This window comes from Geospiza fortis, unplaced genomic scaffold (genome assembly GCF_000277835.1).
Source record: "Geospiza fortis unplaced genomic scaffold, GeoFor_1.0 scaffold171, whole genome shotgun sequence".
Lineage (NCBI taxonomy): Eukaryota > Metazoa > Chordata > Aves > Passeriformes > Thraupidae > Geospiza > Geospiza fortis.
Window position 1 is genome coordinate 6746811 of NW_005054313.1, and position 23079 is coordinate 6769889.

General features: G+C 38.4%; 1 protein-coding gene across 1 annotated transcript in view; it reads left to right on the forward strand.

Annotated features, from left to right (window-relative positions):
- The window catches only part of LOC102042725 (myocardial zonula adherens protein), a 52270-nt gene that overhangs the window by 15790 nt on the left and 13401 nt on the right, over positions 1-23079 (forward strand). Inside the window, exons 4-12 of the mRNA XM_031055903.1 lie at positions 737-829; positions 3185-3298; positions 4152-4304; positions 7040-7165; positions 8027-8155; positions 9922-10007; positions 12134-12239; positions 22444-22527; positions 22950-23050. Of these exons, the coding sequence (XP_030911763.1) occupies positions 737-829; positions 3185-3298; positions 4152-4304; positions 7040-7165; positions 8027-8155; positions 9922-10007; positions 12134-12239; positions 22444-22527; positions 22950-23050 (992 nt within the window). The remainder of the gene's footprint in view (positions 1-736; positions 830-3184; positions 3299-4151; positions 4305-7039; positions 7166-8026; positions 8156-9921; positions 10008-12133; positions 12240-22443; positions 22528-22949; positions 23051-23079) is intronic.

A 23079-nucleotide genomic window follows, 5' to 3' on the forward strand; every position in this document is an offset into this window, starting at 1 on the left:
ACTCACTGACCTAAATGATCTGCAATCAGCCTGTGCTTGGTAGAGGTGAGGAAGGGAAAAAAAGAGGTTGAATTACATAAGCTGTAGGCAAACATGACTGCAGTGGCATGTAAAGCCAAGCTGGAAGCCAGCTTGGGGGGTTTTTGAGTGGGTTTTTTTTTCCTAGAAAGGCAAAGAATAATTTGCATCCATAGTTCTTGAAATAAAATTAAGTTCTCCATTCTTCAGATTTGAAATTGCATTGGTAAATGTAAGCTAGTTTGTTGTTTAGTTAGATACAAGTGTAAAAGAAATTAAAAGTGTTTGTCTGCAAAGGATACCCAGGGGAAACCAACCACTTTTAAAGTATGGAAGTACACTAAGTCTGTGCCTTTTTTCAGAAATAAAACAATATATGATCAAATTACCTTTAATTCATTTAGTAATCAGGTTAGAATAAATTACGGGTATTTAATTGAAATTAATTTATCTAAATTATTAATTTACAAGTGCTTAAGCATGAACAGAGAGGTTTGGAATTACTCATAGTGACAGTTATTTGTATCATCCCTACGTAGACAAGTCTTCAGACTTAAGTTTTTGTCATTTTCTTGAGAACAAATTGCTGTTATGCAGTGGTAGATTAACAATGGAAATTACAGAAAGTAACAAGAACATAGAGAAAAAAATCATGTCCTACTATATGAAAAGTATAATCCAAAATTTTGATAAAGGCGTTTGATTTTTCTGACACCAGGTGAGAGCAACTCTGGAAAAAGTAAGAAAGAAAATGTATGGTGAATATGATGAAATGAAACGAAAAATACAGCAGCTTACAAATGAACTGAAAGTAAGTACCCATTCATTTGCAGGGAAAGCATATGGGAATAACTGTCCCAGTGTTATCTAGAAACTTTTCTTTTGCTTTAGCAGAGCAGAACTAATCTCCTAAACCACTCCAATTCACTGGTTTATGTGATATCTGTAGTTTCCTTTTGTTATTTATTTTTCCATCCAGGAAGGTAAAGCAGGACAGGGATGCTTTTTCATATGAAATTACTAACTGGCTGGAAATTATTGGAAATAAAAGAATGATTTTGATACCATTGCCAGTGTGTATTGGTAATTAATGGAGATGGATGTAATAGCTTGCAGGTGAATCAAATAAATGACATAGATAATTAGGAGAAACTTGGAGTTATTTCAATACTTTGCTCTGTTTTGCTGACTCTGTTGTTTAAACACTAAGTAAAAGAAGTAGCAATATTCATTGGTATTAAAGTGCTAAAAATGACAACCTTTTGGTTTTTAAGGAAACATTTCAATGGTCATTCAATGACCTGTCTGTTTTCTGATATGCTGCTTTAGCAATAAAAGCTGTTGCACTCTGTAAATAGCCTTCATGTTAAACTGCTGAGTTGTTTGATCCAAAAAATCTCCCTGAAAACTTGCTTTGAATTTATGTTCAGCATTGATTTTCACAGCCCTGGTTCAGAGGAAGCTTTGGCAATTAAAAGTATTCTAACTTCAAGGGACTGGGACCTTGACTTGTGCCCTTCTGCCATCCTCATTTGGAGGCTGTCACTTCCCTGCATGCTGTATTAGGTACAAAAATCAGAACTTGCTGTAAACTGGTACCTTCATTCTGTGCAACTGGTCTCAAAAAATAGAAAAAAAAAATCGCCCTGACTTGAGGGGAAGAGAGAGAAAAAACTCAATTTCTGCAAAGTGTGTTAAATAGTCATAATGCTGCCAACAAGACTCACTCTCCCCCCAGCATGGTAAATGCTGATTCAGGTGCAGCTTTGTCGTCTTTGCTGCTGATCTTTACTGAATAGCAGTGACGATATCCTGCACTTCCAGAACTTCTGTCAGACCAGTAGAAATCCTGCATGAGTCAGAAATGCTTCTTTAATTAAGGGTTTCTGACCAGCTCTGACAGAATATCTAGTTCTCCAGCAAATTAACAGTTCATGAAGCTTCCTTCTGACATAAATGGCACATTAGGAGACATCCTTCCCTTTTTTTTAGTACTCTGGACTGCCTGAAAGGAAACACAAGTGTTGTTCTTCCTAATAATGTGAGCTTTTTGTTTGGTTGGTTATTTGGGAGCTGATTTTGGTTTTACATGACTGTTGTCTTTTGTGCTATTTCTGAATCCTGTTTAAAATCCTTTCTGTACTCTTTGCTTCAGCTTTCAATCACTGTGCTTTTATCTTTCCAATTTCCTGGACAACTTTTTGTTCATAAAGTTTGTTTGAAATTTGCTCTTCCAGTATCCTGCCCTGGGCTTCTTCTCACAAGTTCTTCCCTTGTAATTTTCTTAATCCATCCAAAGCATTTCTGCTTTCATCTGTTTTACATGAGCACACATTTATGGAAGGTTAACAGTGACTACTTGTCCTCTACTCCCTGTGCTGACCTAATCTGTGTATGGCTTGGTTACTGCACACTTGTCCCCTGTATCAGTCGCTGGTGTTCTTCTCTTTTTCTCAAGAAGCAAATCTGGTCCACCTAAGAATGTGACCTGGCTGGCTTTCGTTAGTAACAATCTTTTCCTCTTTATTATTAGATCATTCACAATTATTTACACTGTTTGAGTTTTGGTCTCTTCTTGGATGATGTAATTTTGTGTCTTTCCCCTCCCTCCTCTCAGTTTTTAAGCATGTGTGTGAGTACCTATCGAAAATGACTAATTTTCACACAACAAAGCCCTCTGGCTTCCCCTTCCTGCTTTGTACTGCTTCGTTCCTTATGTCTTCTTGATGTTGCTTCTCTATGTACCTGATTAGTCACTTCCTTCTTAATTAAGGCTCTTCTACAATTCACAGTTCTAGATTTCCTTATTTCTTGCATTCTTCTGCTTTTCACTCTGAATTTTTACAATCTGCCCACTCTGTGTATATAATCTGTCTGAATAGACAGCTGCCAGTTGTCCTCTTGTCCTTTCAAAAAGAACAGCTTATACAGTGACTTCAGACTAACAGTAAACTTAGATACTCATGCCTTATTTCTGTTAGATTATTTGAATTTTAAGTTTTGTTTGTTTGTTTGTTTGGAAGATTATACTTTGAGGCCTGTATATTTTAAGCATCCTAGTACTGTGAAAACGACCTTGGCATCTTTTTCTTCGGTAGCTCTCTTAAAAGGAATAGGTAAACTTGATCATAAACTATATACAACTTTTTTTTTTTTCCCTGCTCAGGTGACAAATGCTCATCAGGAATCCTTAGAGAATCATGTGCGAGTGCAGGCTGCAGCCTTAGATAGCTTTAGCGAAATGAACAGCTCCTTGACATCAGCATCAATAGACTTGCAGGTACATCTTCACAGCTGCTCCCAGCTCACAGCTGCCTTTGCTAACATGGATTTCAAAGCATACAGAAAATATGGATGACAGATACAGATTCTAACACTAAGAACACCATAAAGTACTGTCTTGGATATCTAAAGCATCTAATTTAGGAACCAAAGAAAAATGTTCCAGAAGTTCTTGTGTTTAAAAAATTTAAAAATAATGTGCAAAAATGTGATATTGATATGCAGCAGACTAATACCACAAGTCATGTCTCTATGAAGGCTCTAAGGTGAAAATGTGATTTGGTCTGTATAGTGCAAAATGGTGCATCTCCTGACTTAGTTCTGCCTTCAGTTGGTAACAGAAATGAAGTGGCATGTTTGGGTGCCAGACAATTGTGAGATTTTACATACCTGTGAAATGCAGGGGGAGGGATGAGGTGGGAATGAATTTTAATTTTTAAAGACTTCTAAATTCCCATATATCTGAGCTGAACAACTTAATGTCCCTGCTTTCTTGTATGTAACAAGAATGTTATGTTCTTGTACATTACTTTCATGTTTTCAGTCCACTGCATTTTGTATGTATGGCATGGGCCTCAGAGAGAAGGGAAGATTATTCATGCTGAAATGTATCCGTGTTCTTTTTTTTTTTTAATAGTGTTCCAGGAGTCAATTTCACTGAGTATGCTCCTCACAGAAACACCTTCTAGCAAAACCAAAAGCCATAATTTTAAATGTTAAAACTTGCAGAACAGTTCACATTGCATTAATGTCAGAAAGCTCTTTAAATGTGCTCTTTCATAATATCTTGCCTATATTAATTCATCAAATTGTTTCTGATTTTTAATATGTGCTTTGCCTCTTTCTTCTAGAAAACTCTAGTGGATGTTACATTGGAGAACACAGACATAAGGGAACAAATAAGGAATTTAAAACATACACATGAGCAATCTATGGAAAAGCTGAGAGAGAAGCAAAAGCAACTGGAAACAGCACAAATTGAAAATCAGTTACTGAAGTTAAAGGTGAGGTATACAAACTCCCCTAAAAATACTGCACAGTAAGGGCATTAGATGGATTTAAAATAAATTCCTTGGCCTTATCTGTAAGGGGTTCTTCGTCCTTCATGCCCTTGTCATGCCCTCGAGCTCCCTTGTTCCTGTGAATCAATACTGGTTTAATAACAGAGAATCTCAGCTGGCGACAGGCAGTCTTCCCGTAACATGGGATGGAACATAAGAGTCAGAGATGCTGGCAGGTGAAAATTCAAACCATTAAATGGTTATTAGTGTCCATAATTATTAAGTGAAAGAATATTACAACTCTGCACATTGCTACCTGAATTTCTTGGCATTGAATTTCTTTGGTATTGCACCATTTTTAATAGGTAGTCTGTTAAGTCTTATGAGCATGTGGTCAGCAGGTAACAGCAAGCATCTTCAAAAGAGAATTAAGCCATTTCTTTCAGAGAAATGCGAGGGAATAAAATTCAAACTGCAAGGTTTAATATGACAGAAAGCTTGACCATGTTTTCCCCTCATCAGCCAAATGTATTCCTTTAATCTCAAAAAAACCAAGCCCACAAAAAACCCAAATAAAACAAACAATACCCTCTCCCCCCAAAAACCTTCGTCTCTGTTAAAATTGCTCAAAGTAGACCAATCGGGATATAGTACTGCATCAGAATTTGTCAAATTTTGAAAAATTTCTTTCTATTTTTGATGAAGTTTCTGAAATAAAGGTGACTGCAGCTATATTCATGTTTAATCTTGTTAGAGAAGGTGTTTCTTTCTGGCTGTTTTGCTAGTGACTAGCACTCCTGCTTAATGGTGAATGGTTAAACAAGAAAACATAAGTGCATTTCATGTTCTCCTTTCCTCTCACAGTGAAGCTCTATAGGCTGTAAAAGTAGCTGTGTTTTGCCCCTGTTGTTGTCAGCAGAAAAAAAGAGGGAAAAACCAGTAACAGATGCAAAGATGATGCAATTAAGATTTTAAAACAGAAATTTGGACTTCACTATAATATTAAGGACATGCCCCAGCAAGTCAGGAAAAGGTATGTCTGCTTCTAAGAGCAAGGAACTGCAGCTCAGCTCATCTCAGTTCAACTGAATGCGTAAGGATTTGTTTATCTTCAAGCATGTCAAGCTCTGCAGAATACATGCTCTGCATCCTGCATTTACAAAGCAAAAGTGTAAATTTTGCCCTCACACTTTCAGGTTTAGTACCAAGTTAGTGAATAATATACTTCATTACTGCCTTTGACAGTTAAATATAAAATTGTGTCTCAAAAGGTGCTAAGAGTTCTGGGAATTCATTCCAGGAGTGAATGTAAGGGGATGGTGTGGCATCTGGGAGGTTAGTGTTGGAAAGCAGTAACTACTGTGTACTATGATTACAGTCTGGGTGGAGAACGTACCTGTGGGGCTTATTAAAGAGGTTTGGTTTATTCATAAATCTGTAGTAACTTAGAGTGGAGATGTTGCTTAAGTGTATTATAACAGATGCCCTGATGCATCTACTTTTTTTTAATGCTTCTTTTTACTGTCCTTGTTGCTCAAGGTGTAAGGGAAGGAATGATGGAGATAAAGCCAGAGATCATGATCCAGTTCAGTGTATCTTAAGGAATCTGGGGTTTGATGATTGGCCTTCTCTAAATGATACAATTCTTTCAGGCTTCCTGAAATGTGGAAGGTTCATTTAACTCCACACCCTCTCATGAAGTGCAGGTCACTACCTGTGCCCCAGGGTTGGCCTAGGCGAGATGACAGAGGGGACAATTGCAGTACAAGTGGAGTTCTTCAGGGCTCATCCCTTTTCAAAGAATGAAACACACTGTTGTTTTCCTACAGGGTACTAAACAAGCTTGTTTCTGCCATGCGAGATATACCCAATGAAATAGAAAAAAAATCCAACTCAAAACCTTAATCACCAGAACTGTGTATTTTGTAGCTGTGTTAAGTGTGGTGATCAGCAGGGAGCACTTTATTCCTCCTCTTCCTGTCACTTTTGTAGCATCCCCAGCATTTCACTATAATCTTGGCTGATTCACAGCATCTCTAGGAGGAGAACTAAATTCTGTACTAGCTGTTTTACTTCACTTTTATTGTGGTTTACATAGTAGATGGACCTAAGATGTGAAGATCCTATCTGGTGTTTAATTACTGAGGGTGTGGTTAAGTCAGTGTTTTCAGCCAACACAGGAAATCCTGTCTCTGAATGACCATTCTGCCCTCTTCCCCATAGCTCTAGTAGTTTCTGGTTCTGTTGTTAAAAATTAACCCTTCCAAACACCTGAGAATTTTAATTTTCAGTTTGATTGCAGGAGGTCACTGCTGTAAAGTATTGCTTTGAGTGTTCATGGTCATTTAGAAAGAGGAGTTGAGTCTAGTCTATGCTTCAGTAGAGCTGGGGGATACAATGTCATTTCAATGGTGAAACAAACCAAGTGACTTGGAGGCTGTTATGGAATGGATCAGCAACGAGGCATGGCCTGATCTTGGATCAGCAATGACTAAATGAGCTAATTTCAGACTACATGGAACTTCATGGAACAGTAGCTTCTACAGATTCAAATTATGTGGATTCTGGCAGAATGGGGTAAATGGTCTTGATGCAAATGGAAATCTACTTTTGCAATGTCAGCTTTATAACAAGGGGGAGCTTAACCTCAAACTCCTATTTTCTCATCATGTGAACTCTCTTTCTCCTGCTGCCAGCAGTACTGTACTTACTGATGGGGCAACCTTCCTCTCTCATAGGTGGAATCATCACAGGAAGCCAATGCTGAAGTCATGAGAGAGATGACCAGAAAGCTGTATAGTCAGTATGAGGAAAAAATGCGAGAGGAGGAACAGAAACACAAGGCTGAGAAAGAAATGCTCCTGGTATGTAGAGCCAGTCTGTAAGAGCAGAGTTAGCTTGGATGCCATTTTTCAATCACTTCATACTCCAGAGTTGATGCAAGTTCCTTCACTCCTGTCTCTGGGATTAGTCTGCCATAGTTACTAAGCTTTCCAAACATTTGGGGTTGTAGGACTAAGAAAAACATGTGTTCAAACATAATAATATCAATGATAATCTAGATTTCAAAATCTGAACTAGGGTAAGTAGGCTTTTTAAACTTCCAATTCTCTAAAAAAGGAAAACATAATGTCCAGTTTTAACAAGTGACAGTTTAAGAAGGGGAAAGGGAACAACTTCACTGGATGCTACTGGAGCAAGAACTCTCCTGTCCCAAAATTTCCCTCCACCCCCAAGTTAAACCTTTCTATGAGCAGTCAGTTGTTGCATTTTTTAAAATTCTAGAGTCAGATAATGATGGAGATTGAAGATAGATGCTCCTTTTTATTCATATTGCTTTACATGTAAGGAAAGTACAAAGTTGAACATGGCCAGCTATGGTGGCCAAGCTGTCTTTTGCAGCAGCATATTTTTTTCATGCTGTTATTTAACAGCATCCTTGAGGAAAGGGAAGGGAAATAAGCTATCTAAGAAATGGGTAAAAGTTTCTCTTGGATTGTCACAATGATGCTTTAGTAATACCTGTGTATTTCAAAGTACCCCCAATCTTTTGCTGTATATAATTCACTCTCAGAGTCATAACTCTTCCAGATTTCTGAGCAGGTGTAGTGAAAAGCTTTGAGCTCTTTAAGAGCTGTTAGCCTGGCCCTAGAGCCAAAAAGAAGAAGAACTATTCCTCATTAATACCTTAGATTCTAATGTGACTGTAAATGTTCTTGTTTTAGGAGGAAACAAATCGGCTTCTGAAGGCTATTGAAGAGGCAAACAAGAAGATGCAGATTACAGAAACAAGCATACAGGAGAAAGACCAGAGAATTGGTGAGCTGGACCGGCTGATTGAACGCATGGAAGAGGTAGGAGAGCTGACTGCTGCCTTGACAGGAAATGCACCAAGTGCATGGAGGAAATTCCAGATGTTATTGTTCTGCTGCTCAGCTCTCTGCTCAGTGACATACCATTGCTGTTTGCATCTTGTTACTGTATTCGATCAGTAAATGCACCTGGACTGCCATAGACACCCTGTGATGAGGAGGTGGTTCTCTCTTCCTGGTGGTTCTTACAGGGCAGCATTTATATAGGAAATGAACCATTATTTTAAAGAGAGAATTTAAAAACCATTCAGTGTCTCTTCAGTGTGCAAGGTGTCTTAAGCCTAATCAAGTAATAATCATAAATGACCCCGAGTCTCTTAGCAGTGTTGCTGTGGTAGGTCCATGGAGTGCACAGAGCTCTGTCTGGGGATGGGTTAGAAGCTGATGAAGAACCTACAGGGTCAGAATTAAAGGGAGGGCAGGGACAGGTGACATCAGAGTGGGGGGCTACCAGCCAGGAAGACTGGAAGGATGAGGCCCTTTACAGACAATGGGAGCAGCCTCTTGTTCACAAGCCCTGGTCCTCATGGGGATTTTCAACCACCCTGACATCATTTGGAGGGACAACAAAGCAGAGCAGAAGCAATCCAGGTTCCTGGAATGTGTTGATGATAACTTCCTTCTCCAGTTGATAGAGGAGCCAGTGAGGAGAGGTGCTGTTCTAGACCTTGTTCTCACCAACAAGGAGGGGCTGCTGGGGAATGTGAAGCTCAAGGGCAGCCTTGGCTGCAGTGACTGTGAAATGGTCTTGGATGTACTTTGGCATTTCTCCTTTCATTCAATAGCTGGCATCTCATCTTTAAAGATTCATGCCTCACTATCTCTAATACAGGAGCAGAGAGTGTTTTAGTCAGGGGAGGGAGTACAATCCTCTGCTCTTTCCAATGAAGTGGATTTTTTCACTAATTTCACTTTATTGTAGTACATATTAAATATCAGTATCTACTGAGAAATAGATTTTTATAAGCCAGTCTTTTTGGCTTGAGTGGTTAGTCTAATGTGCATTGAGTCCCTTTTGTCTAATGCTTGCAAATCCATTAGTAGAATTAATGATTACACTGAGAAATTACTCAACCTAATAATAGCCCCTCTAGTGGCTCCATTAACTTCATCTGGGCTTCAGCCTACAGCTTTTAAGTATTATGCAGTGAATGTAGGATTGCATACAGTTCACAAGTACAGAGGAGTTCCTTCACTTTAGTTCTTTAATCTGCTCTTACCTGGCTCATACTCACCCAGTGAGGCTGAATCCCATCAAGGTGGATAACACACACTTCTCTGTTAACTTGTTTGACTCAGACCTTAACTCCTCACAGATCTTCACAAGCACTGTACTGGTGGGCACTTAAAAATAAACAGGGATACTCTGGGGGAAGAAAATGCAGAAGTATCTTTTAGCTCAGCCTTGGATTGGGAGATCTTTTTGGAGTGATGATGTGAACAATTTGACTTTATGTAATTAAATATTTTGATGACTCATCTTCTTATTGAAAAAAAAATCAGTTTCAAGTACAGCTCTACATCTTCATATAGGAAATTGAAAACCAATCTTGTTTCCATGCATCACTGGGAAAATGATTTTATTATTATGTATTCTGTCCTCCTTGGCTATAGGAAATGCATGAATTTTGTTTAATCAGTTTCTATTTTAATTTCACAAATGATGTTTTGAATTGCAATGAAATATGCTTTGTGAAGCCTTTACATTTTGATACATGGAGAACTGAATGATAACTTTTCTTGTTTAGGAACGTCACCAGCTGAAAAAACAACTTGAATTAAATGAACTACAAATATCTGGAGCAAAATCTGAAAACAGCTCTGACAGTGAAAGGTGAGATATAACTTGCCTGTGGAACTTCTGCTATTGCTAGGAAACATGGGTTTTTTTGTTTTTGTGGACATCTGAATTTTGCCTTTTCTAACTTTAAAACTGCAGTCTGGTGGGGATTGTCCATCTGAATGTAGGTTTATTGACATGTAAAATATCAAGACAATTATTTTTTGCAAGAATGACCACCTTCATGCATGTTTTCTGAAAAGTTGTGTGCAAATGTGTGGAGTCCATTGTAGGTGGAACAAGCTATGACATATCTGTCATTTTTCTTAAATGTGCATTCCCAAATTCAGAAGAGTATGATCCTGACTATGAATACTTTCACTAGCTAAACTCAAAGATTTGTATGACACTGCTTCAGTGGGTAAAGATGAATTATAACCAGAGACTGAATTATAGTACTTGATTACTACTTATGGTTCTGTGGCACCCAGAAATTAAGTGTTAAGGTTTTGGGCTTCCTGCTGTTCTTTGGGAAGCATAAACATGAAAGGAGGTCCCTACTGAGAGCTTCTCAGTGCCTTGTATTGATCTGTGATCAGCTTCTCTGGTTTCAGAGTAAGAATGGCTTTTCACAGCAGCCTGTTAAAATAATAACTTCAAATGAACAGATGTCGCTCACATACAACATAGAATATGGAGATGAAAGATAATTGCTGTTTTCCTTTACCTCTGAATAACACAGACACTTCTTGCTTCAGTGAATCCTTTTCAGTGTGAAAAGTTACTCTGCAGTAAAAGGGTAAAGGCAGTGTTCAGGCAGGAATTTGTGCAATGCAGGCAAGCTCACAGTTGCAATCTATGCCATGCAAGCGATGAATCTGTGTTCAGATGATGCTGGTTTATTCTTAAGTTGTCTTTACCTGTCTGAACCTTATCAGACGCTCAAGCTCCACCTTCGGAAGGACGTCTGTTCCATTTCTCTGTTGCTGTCAATGCTTAAGATCCTGAGTCTTCCAATGAGATACAAAATATGTGCTACAATTGCAATTAAAATATAAAGTTTTATGAGATGTTAATACACACAACTGAAAAACCTGCAGCAATGCTTTGAATTTTTTGAGTCCTTGTCAAAGTGCTGCAGTTACATTTCTGCAGAGTACTTCACTGTTAATAGAGACTCTTTTGCGGGAAACAGGATACAATTCAGTCATTCACTGGAATCACGTCTTACAGTTTGCCATCTGCTGCTTTGTCTTAGAATGGTTTTTCTATTTGCAGCTTTAACAGTTTTATTTTCTGCTGTGCACAGACCAAGATGAAAAAAGCCTTTATGTTTTTGATTTCCTTCCTCCATTCTCAGATTCTGTCCAGTCCTGAACCTAGGAGTACAGCAGTTTATTTTGTAAGCAAGAAATTGCTTTCTTTGACAAAATTTAAGAATTGGACATGCAGATAAAAATGGAGACTCCCATGGCCAAAGAGACAAAAACTTACAGAAAAGCTTCACTCTGGTTTCCTTGCATATTCTACAGCTACTTTTCTGACAAGCTGCGAAACCAACTTGTGGCAGGAGTTCTGTGGGAGTTCACTTTCTGTATTAAACAGATTTGAAGAAATGGAGAATCTGTCTGAAGAGTTGTATGGACAAATTTAAACCATTCATAGCATTCCTGCTGACTGCTGAGGAGTTAATACTATTCCAGTTAGCATTCTGCTGCTGTTGGCAGCTCTGCCAAATTCTTGACTCAAGGCTCCCCTGCAGTAAGACAGCTTTGAAAGCAAACCTGCTTCCTGGCTTTTGTTTAGCTTACATTTCCAAAATATTTGCAGGTAGTAGTAAGTCAGGCTAAATGTGTCTCTCTGAAGCTGAAGATCTAGTTGTGTAAAAGCCTTTCACTAAAGGGAAACACACCTTGAGATGCGTTTTGTCACATTGTTTAATTGTCAGCACTTCAGGCTCTGAGTAAGCATGTCAGTATGCAAGACAAAGGTGAGATAACTTGGGTGGGGACAGCCACTTGGACTAAGATCACATTAAAATGTACTTTGGACAATTTGACATCTGTCAGTGCAATTTGACTTGCCTGTCCTGATTTATGGTGGATTGTAAGGGTTGTTCTTGTTCTGCTTATACTGCATAGCTCCCCACTTACAGGCTTGATCCTTGCATGTTTTGCCAGGTCACAGCATTTGGAGGAGGTAGCAGCCAGCTTGAGAGAGCGGATCAAGCATCTGGATGACATGGTCCACTGCCAGCAGAAGAAAGTCAAGCATATGGTTGAGGAGGTGAGATGTAGTAAAACAACCCAGAGTCTTTGGGGAGCACTGATTCTTTTAGTACATAATCCAAAGAGAACTGTGTTCTTTGTGTAGTTGCCTTCTGCCACCTTTGTTCCAGTGGAAGTTGAGTTAAGCATCTGGAGCCAGTGAAGCAGAAAGAGTAGATGAAAGCAGTTTAATGCAGTGGCTGTGGGTTATATACTGGGATCTTTAGGCTGACACTAGTTCTGTACCTCTTCATGGGTGTTCAGGAAATGCAACACAACTTCCAGCTCAGAGGGTGCCTCTGATATGATGCAATGTAGTCATTAACGGTCCCCTTCCTGTACAGAAATGGAAGGCAGAAGCTGACCTTTAGTGCTTTGTTCTTCTGGTTTTGGGAGGTTTTGCTTAGGGCTTTTTTTTGTTTGTTTAATATGATTCCTCACAGAAATAGGTGAACAAGTACAGGTTTTCACTGCTCATCTCTTCTTACCCTGGTATGGGGACATTGTCTTAGCTACTGCCATTTCCTGTAAAATTTTAAGTGGAATTTTGCTGGATAGATGCTTTAGGTTACAGGCTACCTATGTGTCAGGAAACTGCTCTGTGGTCAGAAGGCTGTAATTGCAAACATTTCTGTTTGTCCAAGTGGGAAGAATGACATAGGAAATAGATAAGTTTAAATTGGAGCTTTACGAAGCCGACAGCTCTATTAGATGAGCCTCCTACTGCACAGACGATGGGTGCTCATGAGATACTTTTGATTTGTATCTGGACATATACACTCAAGATATCAAATGTTTAGAAACCACTCAAATCTAAGGCATTCTTTCTGCATTTGTATTTACATGTATTTACATATGCTTAGTTTTATAAGGTTCTGATACAGCCCTTCTGTATGATCAGATGTGTGATGCTAGTGTCTTTTACACAGAGGGATTGAAGTTCTTCTGTTGTATCAGACATATCAAGTCTTGAGGTTTTGGTTTTAGTTTAGTTCACCATTATCACTGTGTTTAAGCATCCTAGCTGGTCTAAAACAGAATTTACAGTCTTCATACCATGGTATTTTAATAAAGAAAGTTTCTCCAGTCCAATAATCCAATCCATCTAATTAATGGATTATGAGAACAATGATATAATTGATTATGGGAACAGTTATTTAATCTGCTTTGTATCTCTGTACACCAGAGATTTTTCTGAAGGATTTATAATATATGTGGCACCCTGAATGAATCTAGTAATACATGAGGATGGTGGCCTAAATTTTGCCCTTTATTACTAAATATATTTTAAACTTCTGGTTGTAACTTGACCTCTAGTGGGCTGCATCGGTATAACAAGTCCTTTCAGCTCTATGTTTTATTTTGGAATAAAACCACATATAATTCTTGAGCCAATGATTATGATTCCATTAATATTAGATTTAATGGGTAAGTTTAGCTTGCTAATTACTTGTAATGTATCTCTGCTGGTGCCTTCATATACACAGAAAGCCCTTCTAGACCATCTGATTATCCTATTTAACGAATGTTAGGTGACCAAGTCACTATTAATTGTCAAACATGTCTGGTTTTAACTGCTGTCTGACTGCCTGCTTTTCAGATTCAGTTAAACCTCTATGAGTCTTTACTGCCACCTAGCCATAGGGGAGATATTTTTGCTCTTTCCTTTAGACCCTGTGTGTTTTAATTTTTATTTTAATTCAGCTTCCTTCTGCATGAACACCTGTGTAGCTACATCTATATTTTCACTAGTGAGCTAGCTAAAGACTCCTCTACCAGAAGTTTGATCAGGTCAGGTGATACCAAATACATCAGGCATTTAATGTCTGAGGCTTTGTTTCTTAATTTTGTGCTATTTGTTGCTTGTGTTTGTACTGTGTTTGAGAAAATATCCAAAATATAGTTGGCATGCCCTGTTTTAAACTAGACTCTTAATTAAAGGCCTAAAAATAGCAGTTTTAATAATGTAGAGAGGCGTAGCTGTTCACCATGGGGCAAGAGAAAAAACATTGCAGATATGTATGTCCTCAACTATCCAAGCAGATATATATGTCCTCAACTATCCAAGCATGTGGTGCTTTTCATGATTTTGTGCTTTTCATAATATTAGAGAAGTATTTTTTGGCTCATTTTAAGCAAACACTTGCTAACTATGCCATAGAAGCTAAAAAGTTGGCAACAAAAATATTGAAAAGGAATGCTATCTGAAGAGTCTGTTCTGAAGTTAGGTTGAAAACTAGTGAGCAGCAGCACTAAAAATATCTGCTAGAGCAAATATGGAAGATTGCACTACTATTTAAGTCCCGGAAGACATGTTCATCAGGGTATATTTAAACACACATCCTCCCTACACTAAATTTAACTGATTGCAGAATGTAATGGCAAGGAATATCAAGAAAAGTGTAATGAAAACCTGCCCTGTTACTCATTGCACTATTTTCATGGCTGGTATCTGTGAAGTAACTTGCCATCTTAGGTTTTATGAAGGTATTATAATGATATTGATAACTTGCATTTAAATAATTGAGAAAGAATAACCAAATAATTCAAAAGCTAGAAATCGTGCTTTCTGAAACACTTGGCTTCTCTGTGGCAGTCAATAAAGTGAGAACAGGCTAACCTGGGAAACTCAGCAGAGAAGTGGAAGGAAAGGAAGTAGTTAAAATTATCAGCAGAAATTGAAGCTGAAACAGGGCTACAGTTTGAGCTGCTAGGTGACAAAGCCTAAACTTGCTTGACTACAGGATGAGCTTCATTTACAATTAATCTTCATATATTGGACACCAGTTTGAAGTATAAATAAGGGCTTTACTCTTCCAGTGTAAATCACAACAAGTTTATGCTGTTACCATCTCCAATTCAGAGAAATTGGAGAAATGAACATCACTTCAAAGGGATGCTGAACAAACAAGATATACTGCTTCAAACTCGTACGGAGAGCTGTCAAAATTGGACAAGTACTGAGATCAATCTCGTGGCTGGAAAAAATCATGGAGTAGATTGCTCTTAAACCGTTTCTGGGAAAGAGGACGGATCGTTTGCAAATCACAGATGCAGGGCATTCTGGAAAAGAACAGCAAGCAGCCAGGAGGGAGTGAAAGAGAAGCTTTAGAATGGAGTTTTGTGATGCAGTAGGCAACTCTTAACACCTCTGGTGCTATTTTGATGGCATTTAAAAATGTGTTAGGAGGTGGTGGTCAGTTCTAACTTAGGCATGAAAGGGGATGCTGCCAGAGAAGCATCAGATGTAGGAGGCCATGGAGGTAAAGAGCATTAACACCTTCCTCTTCATAGATCTCATCATGTTGGTACTGAATGCAATGGTTATGTGATCCAGGGAATTGAGCCCAGGCAGAGGAGGACACTCACAATTCAGTGTGCTCATACTCCTTAGCAAAAAAAAAAAAATTGCTTCTATTTTTTTTCCTCTGAAAAGAAATCCTTCCATCTCAGGCATTAATAGAATCTTTTCCAACTTGATCCAGTCAAAGCAGTCATAAATTAAATAGAAGCCTAGAAAATACCTTTCAGAAGAAAAATAAACGCAAGAAATAAAATGGAAATTTTCTGGAGTTGGTGACCTTCAACACCTCTGTGTGTTAGCTCTCATGCACACACATTTTTCATCCTCATTGGGATTCTTTTCTGTGAGAGCAAAAATTGCTGCTCATTAGTCCACCAGCTGAGCAGAAAGTTATCCTGCATAGTCTTAAAGCCTCATGTTCTCATTAGAGAGAGATTGCAGATGATTTATGGCTGACAGATTTATCCCTGTGTTGAACTTGTTTGTTAAACAAATCTATTTGTTCACAGCTTAGTGTAGTATGCTTTAAATGCAGTGCTGGCAGTTAAAAGTGCAGGACTTGCATTTTGCAGGTGTTTAGAAAACCCAGCCCTTTTCTCATACTATTTTTATATCACAGGCTTTCAAAAAACAAGTGAGGAGAGACAGATGGCCAGAGTGGGTCACCCAAGGCTCAGATTTTTTAGCCCTTGCCTTTGTAGCTGTCTTAAAGTATGGCTGGATAGACCAAAGGCAATCCAGGTAAAAGACAGTTTGATGAGAGGAAGAATTTGCAGGGAGACTCACTGGTGAAAGGCAGAGGCACACAGACTTCAGGCCCTTCCACTGAGGAGTTTCCCTGCAGAGATGGGGCTGGGCAGGCAGATGCAGGCACAGAGGCACCATGGGAGGGCATGGGAAGCTGCTACCACACTGTTCCCTTCAGGGCTGAAATTGCTCTTGTTCTGTGAGAGGGGTAAAAGCTTCTCTTCTAAGTATCTATCTGATGGGTCAACCAGTTCATCATGTCTGTGCCACTGTAGGAAATGAGACTTTCATGTAAGAAAAATGAAATAAAAAACATAGATTTTAAATTAGCAATATAATTATTTTGTAGCTTGATCTCAATTTCAAACCTGGAGAGATTTAAGAGAGGTTTAGTTTTGAGATTTATGCAATTCACTTTGAAATGCATTGCAATTTCATTGCACAGTAAGCTTATTTTATATGTAATGTTGTTTCATTGTTGAGAAGCAGAGGAGGGAAGGAAATTAGCATTTACATTTTATAAGCAAGGCAAGGGGGTTGATGCAGATATAGGAAGCTGTTCTGAAGGGATCTGAAGAAAAAAGGATATTTGATCTCATGCCAAGAAATTACCTACAGAACTTAGATTTCACACGAAATTCCCCTAACGACTGAATTGAACTGTCTCTAGGTCATGGCCCATGAGCTGTTCTCCAACTTTAGTCTCAGATTCCTTGGATAATAAATGGTGACCAGACACCAGGGAGAAGCTGTCTCCTGTTCTGTCGGGGAGGATACTTGCATGAATGGACACAGTGCTAATGAGCAAATGATATCCCAAATACAGAAGAGACTTTGTATTGCACAAATGGGGTATAAAAAGAAGAAATTTTTCCAAAAAAGACTTAAACATCTGTATCAAGACACTCCAAGTTCAGATATATGGTGAAATTTCCCTCTTTTAATATGGAAGAACAGTTTCAAGGTCATGTAAGAGAAACCACAGAGAAGGAGGAGAAGATGGAATTACCAACAACAGATGCCAAACTTTCATTAACCAAGATCTGCATTCCACAGTACCTGCCATAAAAATGAAACAACAACAAAAATGCAGAACAAGAAATGTAGAAAGAGAAACACACCTTGTGATCTTGGAGGAAGAAGATAAAGGACAGAACATGAATAACTTCCCACACCCTCCTCCCCCCTTCCCCAGTACAAGTGTTTGGCATTCCTCAGTGGACTTGAGCAAGCAGTACAATGCTTATCTGTTGGCAGAAGTAGAATCACTGCTGGTATTTGGTGAGAGGGTTTATATATGCACAACATCAGCACTTTCAGCTGGGAATTGCCAGGCCAAGTCACAAATTAGAAACTTGCCCATTGCTAAGGTAATGCTTAACGAGGTGGGTTGATGTGCACACAATGAGCCAATGTCTGTAACTCATTAGGACATGTCAGCCCCTGCTTTAGCAGTACATGGACATCAACCCCTGGATAATGTGTTCATGGAGCTCATTTATTTAGGAAGGTCTCTACGTTGGTGCATTAACCTAAATCAGTCAGTTACTTCTTCTGTAAATGCAATGTGAGGTTTAAAATACAAAGTGTAAGTTTAAGTGGGTAAGTTGTTCATGTGATTTAAGGAGGATTAAAAGGCAAAGGTGCTCATTCCTATTCACTGTATTATGCTCCCTGAAAAAGTTTCAGCTCTTGTCTAGCCTCTCATAAATACCAGTTAAGGTCCAGTGAAATACAGGACTGAGGAAAATCCTGTTCTCCTTGTACAGAACTTACCTCTGCGAGCTCAGGCTGATGTTGCAATGTCTTGTCTGTCTTGTTTTGTGCATGCTGTGTAGCATCTGTTTGTCCTGTGCAGTCATATTTCTGACTAATTTGTTCGTTTCTCTGTATTGGTGTTACTGATGCCCAGTACATTAATAGTGGATGAATAAGGAAAATAAAGGTATACTTGAATAATACGATACTTATATATATTAAAACTATATGCTGGTAAATATTTTAAACTAATGGATAATACTGTTAAGTGGTAAATGGTGACTGAGTTTACCTAATAGATGGATCTGTTCCAATCAAGCAGATCACTGTATAGTTTAATGCCTCCAAATCTGTATCTGAGTTACATAGAATAAAATAGTTTCCTATTTCAGGCCTTCTTTATAAAGGCTCTACATTTAAAAACAATTTTGCTTTTCTCTCAAGATGCTTTTTCCTTCTGCTTTAATAGCTTTGTAATTCTGTTGACTTTTCATTCTAATACCATTGGTCACATATCCAGCATTTCTTTACAGACTCTTTCGTTTAGGTCTTGCAGTTCTCCGACTCTTCTCTTGACTGTTCTTCTTAGGTATTCTGTCCATGAGATCAGTTTAATGCTGTTGACTCTTTTATCTCACTTTGCATCTTAGGGAAGCAAAGTTTAGTATTTACACAGCCCATTCAAGTACCTTGACAATTGTTTGGTATTTGGAGAATCTATAAGAAGCAGAAATGAGAAATAAAGAGATCTTCATCAATGGGATGGACAAGAAGAATTGAATTTTCTGGGAGATGCAGCAAGAAAAAGTGACAATCTGAAGACTGAGGCAGTTTGAGAAATGACCTCAGGTTTTCTGAAGGAGGCAAAAGCATAGAGGTGGTGACAGCAGTAGGGCAGAAACAAGGATGAGAGATCTAAAAAAGAAGTCAGCCACCATATTAATCCTGAGTCAGTGGATAAATTCAGGATGATTCACATTCCATGTTGGACCTTGCATGCTGATTCAGATCACTGGAAATTGCAGTGGGTATGTGAAATGCAAGCTGCACACCCAGCACCACTGGCAGGAACTTCATGGATTGTGCCAGGATGGGGAGAGATTCAGTGCCCTTTCTCTGCCCAGCAGGGAAGTGCCAGGGATTGAGATGGGGTGGCTGAAGGGCTGAGAGCACAGCATTGCTGGCACACCAGATAAATTACAAACTGCAGCTTGGGCCTTGTAGCTTTTCTCTCCCCAGCTTTGGAATAGTCAGATGTCTCCCAGCTGGAGAAGGGAAAGCAGGAACGATGGATACAGTGGGTTGGGGAGGTAAGAGAGAATGCAGTAGTAGGAAGAAGGGTGACTGTGTGGCCCAGAGTTGCTAAAGTCACACTAGTACTGTTGGCAGAACTGTTTTGAAAGGAATGAGCAGGTCATAAGTGTAACTGATATTTCTGAGTAGGTTGCCAGTTTTGTTTGAGTGCTTAATGTAGACAGGAAGCTTACAGAAATACAGGTAGGAATGTGGAGTTCTAACAATGTCAGGTCAAGAATTAAGGGCTAGGGAAAGTCTGTCTGGACATTTCTGGAGAAGGTTGGCAGAGAGAGCCTGAATAGTGCTTGTAGAAAATTATGAAGAAATTTGAGAGGGTAGTTGTGCAAAAGCCAGGTTTGGGATAAAGTTGCTGAGTTCAGTGAGCAGAAACTCTTGAAGTCTGCAGACACAGCAGCAATGGTGAGGCGGATTATAGACCATGAGCATTGACCAAAGAAAACATAGGAACATCTTGATGATAATTTTATACTGAAATCAGTCCAGAAATTGCTTGGATACAAGAGTCAGTCCATGGAATTTGAGAGTCTTTGACTTGTTTCTGACTGTTCTGGCCACCACTCAGGCCTGGAGTTGAGTGCTGTGTTTGACCCATCTTGCTTCTCCTCTTCTCCTTCTTATCTTGTATTCAACCCAAAGTCAAAATCTGTTACTCTGACACCTGCTAGATGTTCTCTTGCTTTATGCAGCTTCTAGAAACAAAGAAATTCTCAAGATGTGGATTTGTGGGGTTTTAAAAATTAATATAATAATATATTAATATATTAATATAATCTCTTAGAGTTATTCCTGTTTTTCCTGGTTCCCTGTGACATACCCTCTCAAGGATTAATCAAATCAGCTTTTTCGTTCCTGATGTTAATGGCATAAGATGATGTGTACTCAAGTCCTTATCCAGTAAATAAACTTATTTTTATAGTAAATTACTGTGCTGGAATGTGTCATCTGTGTCAGGACACTTGTTTCAGCCCTTGGCCTGCAGTGGCTGCTGAGGCAGCTGTTTGGCCATGTGTCTGGGGGTGCAGAATTCCTGCTTTCCTTCTGCAGTGGCCTCACAGGGAGCTCTGCTGTGTCTAGGGAGCAGGACTGCAGGACATTTTTCCTGGTGCTCCAACAGCCTCTCATTTTAGCACCTCAAATGCAGCCTCACTGCTGCATTTATTTCTCCTGAAATGTATTTGGGATGTGTGGCTGTGTCTGAGTTCCTAATGTTTAAAGATCCACCAAAGGGTTTTATATAGGTTACACAATTCACAGCCTGATCATTCTGTAACCTGCATGGTCTAACCACACCATTCTGTCTGGCTGCTAGACTGAGACACAGAGCTTGTGATGATATACTACAATATTCTCTGGAGAAAAAAAAAAAAAAAAAGCAGATTTTAAAAATCTGGTGTAATTCTGGGGCAAGGGCATGGTTTTAATGGGTTCTGGCTGGTACTATGTAAACATGTTACAGAGAGCCTGGAGGTACTGTTGTGTATGCTTCAGTCTGCTGCTCCCTGGAGCATCCTCACCAAAATACAAAATGTCGCTTTGCAGTTCAGTTCTGTGTTTGGGAAGGGGAGGAAGCTGTTTCTCAAAGTCTTCCTTTTTGTATTCTCTGTTAGATTTTAAGGTGTCCATGCTCATCTTCGCCTTCCGACTATTCTAATTAAAATAATTCAAAAATATCCACAGGGAGCTGTCTTTCTGTGGCCAATGTGAAAAATAAGCAGAACTTTAATTTTAACTTACGCAAAATCTATTTGTACATCATACTGGTGAACATAATGGTTACTGTCAGTTTATTTCACATCTTAGGATCTTTCTATCATAGAATGAATATAAGTTAAGGTAAATGTATGTGAAACACAAGAGTTGTCTTGCTTTTGGATGACAGATAGTTTGATCACTTATTTGGAACAGAAATGTTTTGTGTTTGATATAAAAACCAGCCTAGGCAGCGGATGGAGTTGATTATTTTCAATAACAAGCAAGAATGGCTGTGTGCCAGTGTGATCACACAGCTGTGCTTGGCTTTGGGCTTCTTTGTGTGGTGCTGATTATTGGTGTTAGTAATATTTCCTTATATGCATAGTAGGAGAATATTAATAGAGAAGAACCACTTGAAAGTCCTAAGAGAACAGTTTATCTTTTCTAAAGTGGAGTTTATTGGCAGGACTGAAGCTACTGAACCAGGGAAGACATAACTGACTTAATTCAGTCATACTATTAAACAAAGTTATGATTAAATATGAAGGTTGAGGTATGTTCTAAGATTTTCTGAAAATGCTACAAGTTGACATGTGTAGTTTTTCTGTGGACTTTAAAAGGGGGAAAAAAGGAAAGACCTGATTTTGAGAAAGATGGATGATGACAGCACTCTTGTATTCTGTAACTGTTCAGCTGAAAACACTGTATGGTGTTTATGTTTTAGCTTTTCCAAGTAACAACTGATCATTGTGTCAGTGACATGTGATACTTGAAACTCATGGAGACTAAATTAAAGTTCAGTTGGTGTTACAGCTTTTCATTTTTCAGTTCAATATGTGTATTTGTTTTGCTTCTTTTTTTTCACAGTTTTGTATGTTTTTGTTTAAATATTTTATAATTTCTAGCAGTAAATTTTTGGGAGAGTATTGTTTTCATTATTGTGCCTTGAGTGTTTTATCCTTCTCCTTTAGCAGGATGGGAATATTTATATTAATCATTGGTTTCCAGATATGCTGAAAAATTTTACACTGGTGAAGAGGATGTTAGTGTTTGTTCACAACTTTGATTTTAATATACAGAGTTAAAAAGTGACTGGTGAGAATGCATGGAAGATTTGACCAAAGTATTCAGAAATGGTCATTCTTGCAATGACTGCCAGAAAAAAATGAATCTGTTCTGAGTGTTCCTTGATTTCAGTTTAGCTGTTCTGCAAAATGAATTCACTTTAGTAAAAGTCCACTAAATTTGGTAGCTAATCCAGGGATTAAAGCAGTTTGTGAATACTTACAGGTATTCAGTTGTTTCTGAACAATAATATTAAATAAGTTTTCTTCCTGTGATACCTAGATCCTTCTCTTCCTTTTGCCATCCCCATCAGACTAAATGTTTTTGTTTTTCTTCATAGATTGAAATGCTAAGGAAGAAAGTAAAAGAAAAGGAATTATTTATAATACAGCTTTTAGACAAAATCTCTTTCTTAGAATGTGAGGTAAGGCATTACATTTTAAATTTACATTATTGTGATTATTTTATGAAACCCAATTTAATTTGAACCAATGTCATCCAGTGCTATCTGGATGTACAATTACTATATGTATTTGCTGTTCTTCAAATGGAAATCAAACATATGACACCCGTCATACAGTCAGAAGTGTGTGCAATAAAGTCTCAATATTCGCTCTAAGTTTCTTAGCTTACAATTTTCTAATGGTTTTATAATGACTTAGACCACAAGCTAATGAATAAAACTGTTGGTTTAATTCATATTCTTTCCAGAACTAAGGATTCCTTTATTTTATCAATACATACTTTTACACTGTTTCTTGTAGGGAGAGAGCAATGTGCAATTTTATTTCCTTGTTTAATTACCATAAATAAAATAAACATGTGATGAAAATTACTGTTTCCCAGAATAAAGAATTGCAAGATAAACTGGACTACTTAATGGAAAACCAACAAAAGACCAATATAGAGACCAGAGATACTGGTGTAGAATGTGATCTTCCATACAGGTATTTATTTTTTCTGCTTGTTTGTAGGG